The following is an 11,610-nucleotide window of genomic DNA, read 5'->3' as shown; positions in this document are numbered from 1 at the left end:
TGTATGTCCCGTCTCGCTCTTTTATTCCTTTTTTTTGTCTCTTTTCATTTTTATTTTTTTTTCTTTATTGGTTGTATTTTCCCGTTCCCTTGTATATATCTGCTGGTGTATACTGGAAGTGGAGGACAACGAGGGCGTTGTACGTTTTGGTTTGGGGAGGGTAATGCATCCTTTTGAGTCTGCATTTGCATTTGTTTTGCATTCACGTTTCTATTGTCTGCTTGCATTTGTTTTCATTTATTTCAAAAAATCAAAAAAAATCAAAAAATTAGAACATTCAAAAAATTACTAAAATATTCACGTTTCATTTTTGCATATAGGTTGAGTCGGAACGGTCGATTTCCGTGATGATATTGCACTATAACTTGTCATTTTTACTTGAGCCTCGCACTTTTATTGAAAGTTATTAGCTGAGTCTTACGCATAATCCACGAATTTTTGTTCAAATATAGCTGACCTTATAGACTTGACCTGATAAATTGACAACCTACTCCATAATTTCTGAGTTTTAGGGCCCCATAACTGGTGACATTCATGACCAGTTTACATAGGAAATGAGAGTAGTACTCCTTGCATAGCATGTTCATCATTTTTGTACTTTTAGGACATTCGATTTCTTGTTAAATGCATACATTCGGGTTTGTGGTTGGTGTCACATGCAGGGAGGTGCTTGCAAATTTCTCTTTTCTTACATTTTTCACCCATTTATCTCCACTTAAGCCAAATTTAGCCTTTTTGACCCATTAGCTACATCCAAGACTAAGTCTGCCTAGTCAAGCTAGTTTAGTGTGTCTTTTGTGGTATGTTTATTCCGTCTGCGAGTTTGGCCCGTGTGTATTGTTGGAGTTGATGGAAATTAGGAAAGGAAAATAAATGAAGAAAAAAAAAGAAAAAAAAAAAGAGGAAAACGTGAATGAAAGAAAAGAAAAAAAAAAGAAAAAGTGAAAAAAAGTGAAAATCACGTATGATCAGAGAGAAAAGTTGGAAAAATTTTGATTTTGAGTTGGTTTTTGAAACCGTCTGCGATTATTTCTATCTTGTGACGGTCTACTCCTTGTTCTTATTTATACATTTTTTGAGGAGATAGTGTATATGGATAGTGAGTTGAGGTTCGGACGGTCTTATATGGTCCTGTTTAGGAACTAGCTTGGCGCTTTTACCTCCACATTTCCATAATTTATTTTGCCTTTTCTCACCTGAACCTCACTTTTCCATACTACTTGTGAGCCCTCGGCTGTGACGGACATTGTTGGTTGGAATGTGTGCATTATACTTGAATCGTCTTTCATTTTTGTCGCATGCATGCTATGTAGGTCGCAGCTTAGGTGAGTGACTGTTTCTCTTTCTCTCTTTTACATATACACTCTGCCCTTTGCTTCATGAGAGAAGAGTGACCACGTGAGAGTCCGATTTTGTTGGTCTTGCAAGGTCGATAGGTCAGCTTCATTTTTGTACATCTTATATTTCATTTGCGTGTTGACCATTGTAGCTATGACTGTCAATTTTTGTTTGCATTAAATTGGTTCAAATAGACAAGTTATAGCTAGCTCTGAGTTTACATTTCCGTTCCATTAGTTTGCATTTAGTTTACTCGAGGACGAGTAAAGGTTCGGTTTGGGGAGATTTGATACGTGCATTTTATATAGCCTTTTTAGTCCTATTTTGCACGTATTTCTATGCACCTTGTATTGTTTTGTATTGCAATATGCCCCGAATTGGCTACTTTGGGTTGTTTTATCTATTTTGCAGAAATGAACCTGAAAGTAGTGAGACCGTACTCTTTTCGTCCTGTTTTGCATGCATTTTGAGAAGACGGGAATGTTAGAGCGAGATTGTGCCTTGAAGTGCCTGAAGGGATGGTCAACGAAGTAGTCAACGACGAGTTTGAAGCTGACTTGGATGAAGAACACTCGATCGAATGGTTTATTTGGTCGATCGAGTGGTTTGAAGTGTTGAAGAAATCGATCGAGTACTTTACTTCACTCGATCGAAATGCTGTTTTATGGGTTTCCTCGATCGAGTAGTCATTTTACTCGATCGAGAGGATTTGCTGCTGAAGACCTCGATCGAGTGGTTTTATATCACTCGATCGAGAGGTTTTGGTGATTACACGGGCTTAATTAACCCGTTTTGTCTTATTTCGTGATGGACTTTGTTTTTCTATTTAAGCTTTCATAATTAGGTTATTAAGGACTCTTAATTACGCTGCTTTACACTACTCTTTACTCATCTCTTAAAACTCTCTAATACTCTTCACTGTAACTTGCTCTTGGATCTCTTTTGCTTGGATTTTGGTTGTTCTTTACGCCGGAACTCTTGTGATTGTAATCTTTCTTCTCTTTATTAATCTTAATCTTGTTATTTATTGCTTTAATTCCTTGTTCTTCTCTTAATTAATTTCTGCCCTAATCTGTTTTATGCTTAATCATTGTTATTGCATCATGTCTTTCATTAGCATCTTCATCATTATTATTATTGACAACATTAGTAATATGAGTAGCTAAACCCTTTCATGTTGGGATTAGGGGATCCGTGGTAGGATTGTGACGATGTAGCGAATAGACTAGATTGTTTGCTTGTGAGAAACTGTACCCATGGCAATATAATTATATACCGAGTTATTTGAGTCAATGCTTCTAAGTTACTTTTAATCTGGTTAAATTTACTCCTGGATCGGAAGATTGGACTAATAGACCTGCTATGAACAGTAGACTACCCTAACGAGGACGGAAGTTAAGTTAGTGGAAATCTAGGATAGAAAGTGGACCGGAAGGACCTTTCCTGTATCCGTCTGACAGTAAATTATCTAGGCTATTTGCAGTTGAGTCGCTAGACTACCATGGTGAACCGAAATCCTGACATGTTCTCTCTCATTTGATAGTATTTACTACATTTTCTGTCTTTTATTGCTCTTTCTTTACTGCTCTTTCCTTTAAGCCTTATTTAGTTTAGAAATCAAATTCAACCCCCCCCCCCCCCCCCAATTTAGTGACCTAAATAGACGGACCCTAACAGATATCTTGCCTCCATGTGGAGATCGACCCGACTTCCCTAGCTATATTAGTTAGTGCCAGTTGGTTATTTTTGGTAGGTACACGACTAGCTTGTCAATGCCAGCGTGTTTCTATTTAAATTCGACCGTTTTCAATAGATTTATTGACCACGGTTTTATTTTTAACCGTGATCGAATTTATAAATATTTTTTAAAAAAAATTGTTTTAGCGGGTTCTAGCAGCTGCTGAAATGCTAATTTTTGCAGTAGTAAGTTCCGCTGAAATGCTATTGCAAAATAGCATTTCAGCAGTTGCGGATTGAAAAATTTCAATTCTGCAACATCAGAATATTACACAGATTGGTCAATTCAACCTAGCATCAAAATATTATAAACAGGGTGACCAAAACTAAAAATCTAGCATCAAAATATTCAACCCAGCATCAAAATATTATAAACAGAATATATACACACATTCATAATGAGCGAACTATTGACACTCCGGTAATGAAAGAAAATAAGTGGCCCACTTATTTCTCATGTCTTCGAGGTCTTCCTTCGAATAGGTTGGGTCTTTGTTGTTGATTGTAGATGGGAACTACAAATCAAAATATACTTAATCAAAATAGACAGAATAAGTGAAATATTACACGGAATTAAACCCAAGTTACGTTTGAAATAGTTATTAAAACACACTAACCGGTGAGGGTATGTCGATATACTTTCGGGTGATAATATCCCACATGGACCGACAACAGAAAAAGGCGCAGTCGTTGCTGCCTGGTTTTTGTATAGGAGACTATTAATCACGAACAAATAAGCTAAATTAGATCAACCTCTCGCATAAACATAAATTAAATGATAGGAGTAATTATTAAGAATACACCTGCGTTTATCCGACAAAAGTTGGACTTGATGCTCTCATTATTTGAAACACCCTAATTCATAAATATATACAGGAAATTATAATTAGCATTTGGCTCAGTAATACTGATGGGACATTAAAAGGATCCTAGTCTTCAAATGTCATATAATAACAATTGACATTATAATGTAAGGTTGTAAACTTACTCAGTCATCATCTTTACAAATTTGTCAGTGGGAGAATGTCCGCAAGAGTCAATCCAGTACACTATGCCTTTTTTCACACTGATTACCGTGAGCAGCCAATGCTTACTATGAAATATTGAAAATTGAACTGTTAGTTCATATACATGCATGTAAGCATGTGTTAATAAATGAATAGAATCGTGATTCATTATAATAAACTACTATACATACTTATTCCAATTGTACGGGGCAAACCATAGGCTTTTGGGCATCATTAACCGTTCAACACTTTTCATGTTGTACACTTCGTATGTGTATCCAAAGGACTTATGAGAGAACAATTCAGGTGACACGAATCTGTAGTCATGAGAATCATAGTTCCTCTCAGCCATGTGTGTACACAAGTACCTATTACGTCAAATGGAACGAAGAATGTTATTTTCATTGATGATTTAAATAAACATCACTATTCGTAAAACCAAATGCCTAGTTTTAATTAAAAAACTTACTTAATCCAAATTCCAATGTGCATAGCATTTAACTCGTCAAGGTCGAGAAACTGACACAGTGATTCCTCATCCATATAAATAATGAAACCGAAACCCATAACATCCTCTGCGATGTCAATCATGAGTATACCACCCCCCCCCGACAGCTAGCGTCCTTTCAGCCAACTGGTGCAAAGCTAAGAACGCTGGAGTACTCAATGTTTGCTTATAATCATCGGTCTGATATTTATCTTTAAGAGGAACAACAACGTTGGGTGTTCGTACAACCCCGGTCTACAATTTAGAAAAAAAATTATATACATTACACGAGACGTCATATATAATTTAAATAACCAAAAAAAGGAAAAACTCACAATTTATTTTTCAAATTATCAATACCTCTTGAATTTTGGGTGGAGAGGCAGTCGAATCAGTGACTTTGGGTGTTGACGTAGTAGTCCTAATTTCAGCCATAATGGCTTCGTGTAACTCCTGAAAATGTAAAAATACAAATACTTACTATATGTCAGATAAGGTTACCCTAATAAATTTAAAGGCGTTCATTATATAAAATGCATTAGCTTTAGCATAACTATTCCGGAGATGTCAACAGTAATGAATTCCTCAGGCCATTGCACAATAGAACCCACGGCATCTTGCAAAAGCCAATTTTCACTACATGGTACTATTAGAATACCATACTTCTCCAGATATAACTCGGTCACTTCCACTTCCCTCCATCCCTCATGGGTGGCAATGCCTTCAACCTCAACTCCCCTAGCAACAACAGTTCTGCTCGATGCCGCTGTAGAGGTTTGGTAGTAAAGAACACAAGGCTTCTTTAAAACGACCTTCACATTTTAATTAATTAGTATATATACATGCACTACTTTAAATAATAAATTTAATTAATTAGTATATATACAGCAATTATAAACTAGTCGTAGTAGCTAATACCTCGTCAAATCCGGAATTGAAGATGATAAGAACGTGTCTTCGGCTCCCACCTCCACGTCCTTCTCCCCTGCCTTCATGGCTTCCTCTTCATCTCCCCCATCTTGATCCTTTGTCAAGTCTTTCTCACTTCGCATGCCCGCTTTTTTCTTCTTATCCCCTACTTCCTTTATGACTTGCCGAACCATAATCAACTCTTCTTCAGATGGCTTATCCCCCGTTCCACCATTCTGAGTATCAACCTGGTCATTGTTTGTAGCTGTGTAGTAGAAATGAATATGATTAAAATTAGTATAATTTCAGAATATATGTATATATATATATATATATATATATATATATATATATATAAATTATATTGAATAAAATACAATATTATTTTACCCTATCATCACCACTCATTGTCCTTCGAGTATTTTTTCCCAAAATACTTAGGGATACCAACATGCGTTGATACCCCTCTCACACGACCTGGATACTCTGCTTTGCCGATTGCCCTAGCAATAATGTTATCACGTCCTTCAGGCTTCCATTTTCCTTCTTGTACCTCCTTCTCACAGATTTTCTACTTAACCATAAAACCATTATGCAACTAAATTTTATTGAAACTCAAAATTATATAACCGACCACCAGTGGTAGGAGTGACACATTTATTCAAACTTACAATTTTCTCTTTGACGGCCTTATCATATGGAGTTTCTAACTTTCCATTCTTAGGAGTGTGACCGGCCACCCAAGCGTCGTGATGATTGACAGTTCCAAGCTTCTTCTTAATCAATCTATAACCACCTCTGGAGCCATGAAAGATGCTCTCTTTCTTTGAAATGTTCTCTTGGTTCTGCCTACTCATAGTCTTCATAAAATGAATTGTATCGAGTAACGTAAGCATATTTCATTACTTATTAAGTGATTACTAATAAAGTGATCCCAATGAGTCGCAGATAAATTACCTTAAACTTCTCGATCGCCTATAAGCAATAAAGTTAATCCAATCTTCTTTGGTGACAAACTTATACTTATGCTTTGGTGGTTTCTTGTTTATACGCCGGTCTTCTTGTCGAACAAGTGGTTACGAGCAACCTTTAACTTCCATGCTCGAAGGAATCCCTATCTTTCTTCTAAGGTAACCATCATGTTCTTGGGGGACACTTTGTAAGTCGCCCTGCATATATGGTGAGCATATTTGGTTAGTTTCGGCTAATAGCACATATCGAATACTAAGATAATTTCATCTCACTGCATTTATTATTGTATATACATACCTTTATTCTCCCTCATAGCTTTTCCTCCTTGTCTTGACTCAACTGATTGATACGCGGGAAACCGAGAGGCACATACTCTCTTACGCAATAACCAATCCAAGTCGCGAAATTTGCAGCAAAATCACCATATGACAGCCCCATTAATGGATCCCATAAAAGTTTATTAGGTATCCCTCTTTTTATTGCTTCTAGGGAAACCCTATGGGTTCTTCGCCTAGTATCCAATTCCAAATTATTCTCATCACCTGAATCTTCTTCGTTTGACCTTTTCCCATCATTTCTTTTCCGCTTTCCACCCATATCTAAACCAGAAATTATGAAACTACTAAATTTAAGCATTAAGTCGACATAGAAGGCGTTGTTTAACACCCAATATACTTAAAATAATAGGTGTTGTTTAACACACAATAAACCTAAGATAATTGCGGAATAATATCACAACTAAAAAAATAAAGACATTAAGTTAATGAGACGAAGGAGTAGGGTTTATTATTACTTCAGGTATGGCGATGACGGAGGGGACGACGACGAGGATGGCAATGGCGGGGATGGCAATCGTAGAGGCGACGACGGCGACGGAGAATAGTAGTGGTTCTAGGAAAACTCAGTGTTCGAGGGTTTTAAGTGGGCGAGGAGAAGGTTTGCATGTGTCTTGTTTAAATATTTTATTGAAACTAGTAAACACGGGTTAAGCGAAACCGTATTCTATATTTTGCAATATGACCACTGCTGATTATAAACCCGTAATTGTTTTCATTATATTATATCGGTTGGTGCCTAACCGTTATCATTTATCTTTCATTGTGTCAAGTTTTTCCCGTAAAAAAAAAGCATTTTCCATATTTGGTCATCCGTATTAAGTTAGTACAAACTTCTTTCCTCAATTAGGCAACTGGGATAGCAAGTGGGGGAAAATAAAGAATAATGAGAAATACGAAGTATTAGCCACTGGCACACGGCTTAAAAAATACCGTATAGTCAAACAATTAATTATTTTTTAATATAATGAGTCATATCGTCATATCTTACATTTTTTTATTTATTTTTTTAATATATTGAGTCGTATGGTCAAACAATTAATAAATGGTGCACGTTGAAGTTAGAACGTCACGATTGACAGCGGTTATAGGTGAACCGTTAATGAAAAAAATTTACAACAGTTGTAGTTGTAGGCTAACAGTTGTTATTGAACCAATTTACAACGGTTGTAGCTGAACCGTTGTTGATGAACCAATTAACAATGGTTGCAGGTAAACCGTTGTTGATGAGTATTACTTAGCAGCAATCTGGATCTTGATTACTGACTGATCTATGGAGTTCAAAAAATGGAAGAAAATCAAATAAGCATAACTCAACACTTTCAAAATGATCATTTCATTTAATTTTAAACCAAATACATTACAGCAATTATCAGAAATCAAAAGATGTATAATAAGCCGGAACAATCCCGTTTAAGCGTAAAAAGCGCTTCTCAACCTGCCACCAATCATGCCACTCTGGTATACCGCTAACTTCCGGGTCATTGGCTTCATATTTTGCAATAACAGATTGAATATATGCAAGGACACGACTTGCATGTAGAGATAAGGTTGGAAGAGTACAACTCAACATATCTCTTTGCGCATGACCAAGTTGCGAGTAAAAGGCCGACGAGGGTATGAAGATGATGATGATGATGATGAGGCTTTGTTCACAAGCCGGACTGCTTCACGCCTCTTAATCCAATAATTTCGTTGATGTTCAAGGGATGCTTTGATTAATGGGTGTTGATCGGCGGGAAGCCCGGCAAGAACCTTCCCATCATCTTCAATCGTTTGTGTAAGCCATTCTTCGTTGTTGATAAAATTAGGGTTCATTGCCATGTTATTTCAGATTTGTGTAATGGGGATGAAATATTGTGATTTGATTAATAAATGTTAGTAAAGGATGCTTTAACATTTATAGTCACATTTATAAGTTTTCTCAAAACCGTTGGTAATTAATTTAATGTAAAAGTTGACTTAAAACCGTGAGAGAGAAAAAGCTCTGAAATTCTAACCTAAAATTCTGTGAGGATGACGGCTGTTAAGGCAACACAAAACCGTTTTTCGCCATTAATGTCCTCTTCAAAAACTACAACACCTGTTAAACACTCAATAATATGTCCTACTATTCAAAATTCTACTCAAAACAAACCTAAAGATGCTACCTTTCAGGGTCCTTCATCTGTTGATACTGGTAAAACGAGGTCTGTTAATGAAATTAATGGAATCCCGGTACTGAACCTAAGTGAAGGTGCTCCTGAACAGCTCAGTGATGGGTGGATGCTGAAACACCAAGGAAAAAGTATCCCAATCATGGAAACTATTTCAGAGGAGGAAGATCTCTCAGACTTACTGCAATTCACACACGAGGATGTTAAACAAGAGGTAGCCTTTTGGAACAACTCTGTTTTTTGCTATATTTTGGGTGCTAACCCTCCTGCTGAGATTATTGAGAATTTTGTGTATCGTATTTGGGATCAATTTGGGATAGACAGAGTTTCTTTCTTAGACAATGGAATCTTCCTTGTTCGTTTTACTAAGTTTGAGAACAGGGAGCCTTTATTAAACTCGGGGTATTACATGTTTGATAATAAGCCTGTGGTTATCCGTCCCTGGCTTCCTGAAACTGAGTTGATTAAGGAGAAAGTTGATATTGTTCCAGTGTGGGCAAGATTATCTGGTATACCCTTGAGATTTTGGGGGGCTTGTTTGCCTAAGATAGCTGGATTGGTGGGGAATTTTATTCATATGGATGATGCTACTAAGGATAGGATTCGTCTGAGTTATGCACGAGTTATGGTTGAAGTGCCTTTTAACCAGAAGCTTGTTGATAAAGTTAGGTTTTTGGATGAGTCTGGGCATGTGGTTGTTGTTAATGTGGAGTATGAGTGGAATCCTATCTCATGTTCTAGCTGTAATGGGATAGGACATGACATGTCCCAGTGCAGGAAACCTAAGATTCAGAGGTCTAAAGTGTTGCAACCTAAACCCAAGGCTAAACAAATTTGGAGGCATGTACAGAAAGCTCAACCTGCTGAGACTTCTGAGCCCCCTCCTGCCTTTACTCCTGAAGTGTTCCCCCCCTTGTCAATGGTGAGGTCTACTCCTCCGTAAAAGCTACACGCAAAACAAATTATGTGGGTCAAGAGGGGAGAATATGGTGGGAGTAAGGCTCTCTGGTAAGTTCAGTCAGTACACTTTTCTGGATGCTTTGAATGGTTCTGCTACACCTAGACTCAGGGGAGAGAACAGTGGTAAGGACCCTCCTCATCAAGTTAATCATGCATAGCATTGGATTTTGGAATGTCAGGGGTCTCAATGACCTGAATAAACAGAAGGTTGTTAAGTGGTTCATGCATAATAATGGTGTTGGTCTTTTTGGTCTATTAGAAACTAAACTTAAACCTAGTAATTTACTGAATAAGGCAACTACCATTTGTGATGGCTGGAGCATATCTACCAACTGTAGTTCGCATAAAGGGGGTAGGATTTGGTTTCTCTGGAATCCTACTTGTTTTTATGTGCAATTTCTGAACTATGGCTCTCAGTATATCCATATGTTGGTTCAATCCAAAGTGGATAACAAGAAATTTCTATTGACTGTGATTTATGCTTTTAATGACCTGATGGAGAGAACTATTCTTTGGAAGTTTCTGAAAGAAACAACTTCTACTTGCACTATGCCTTGGTTGTGGGTAGGAGATTTTAATACTGTTTTATCTCCAATTGAAAGATTAGGGGGTAACACTACAGATGCAGAGATGGAACACTTCCAAGAATGTGTCTCTTTATGTGAAATGGAGGATATTAAGGCTACTGGGGCATTATTTACCTGGTCTAACAAGCAAGCACCTACTGACAGCGTTTATAGTAGACTGGATAGGGCAATGGGAAACCCTGAATGGATGAGTCATTATGGAGAGTACATGGCCCATTTCCATCCTGAGGGTATGTTTGATCATTGTCCATGCATAATTGTAGACAGGAAAGTTGAATTCAATGGGAAAAAATCCTTCAAGTACTTTAATATGTGGGGAGCTTCTGAGCATTTCAGTGCTAGTGTGGATGGTGTGTAGAAGCAGTCATATAGAGGGACTAAAATGTTTAATGTGGTGAAGAAATTGAAGGCTCTTAAACCTGTTCTCAAGAATTTAAATAAAAATTGTTTTTCTGATATTGAAAACAGTACTAACATTGCTGGTACTGTACTGCAGCAAATTCAAAAGAAGTTGACTGAGTCTCCTGGAGATTTGGACCTGATTCAGCAGGAGTATGACCTGGCTAATGAACTCAAGGATCTTATTTTGGCCAGGGATAGCTTCTTTTCTCATAAAGCAAAAATTCAGTGGTCAATTTCAGGGGACCTCAACACCTCCTATTTTCACCAAGTTATCAAGAAGAGAGTGATGCTGAATAAGGTAATGCAGATAGAAGATATGAATGGTAATGTTTGTATCACTGGTGATGCTATACAAAAGGCTTTTCTAGATTATTATCAGAACCTGCTAGGCTCTCACACTGATACAGTGGCAGTCCAACATCATGTAGTCACCAGGGGACCTTGCTGTACAGCAGCACACTGGAACATTTTAGACACTCCCATCACTGCTGAGGAAGTCAAGAAGAGCATTTTCAGTATACCTAAGGACAAATCACCAGGTCCAGATGGTTATACTAGCCAATTTTATAGAGATGCATGGGATATTGTGGGTGTTGATGTGTGTGATGCTGTTAGAAATTTTTTTGATACTGGTAAGCTTCTAACTCAGATCAATGCTACAACAATTACACTCATTCCTAAGATGGACAGGCCTACCAATGTGAAGCACTTTCGTCCAAT

At 37.3% G+C, this 11,610-nt stretch overlaps 1 protein-coding gene across 1 annotated transcript; it reads left to right on the top strand.

Moving 5' to 3' along the window:
• Positions 1–10,051: 10,051 nt before the first annotated feature.
• LOC141607444 (uncharacterized) lies at positions 10,052–10,846 on the top strand. The gene has a single exon (XM_074426794.1). The coding sequence runs from the start codon at positions 10,052–10,054 to the stop codon at positions 10,844–10,846; it is 795 nt and encodes a 264-aa protein (XP_074282895.1).
• The last annotated feature ends 764 nt before the right edge of the window (positions 10,847–11,610 follow it).

The sequence above is a fragment of the Silene latifolia genome, chromosome 10 (genome assembly GCF_048544455.1).
Source record: "Silene latifolia isolate original U9 population chromosome 10, ASM4854445v1, whole genome shotgun sequence".
In the NCBI taxonomy this organism is placed as follows: domain Eukaryota; kingdom Viridiplantae; phylum Streptophyta; class Magnoliopsida; order Caryophyllales; family Caryophyllaceae; genus Silene; species Silene latifolia.
Note: the sequence above shows the minus strand (reverse complement) of the source record. Positions and strands in the feature narration are given on the sequence as shown.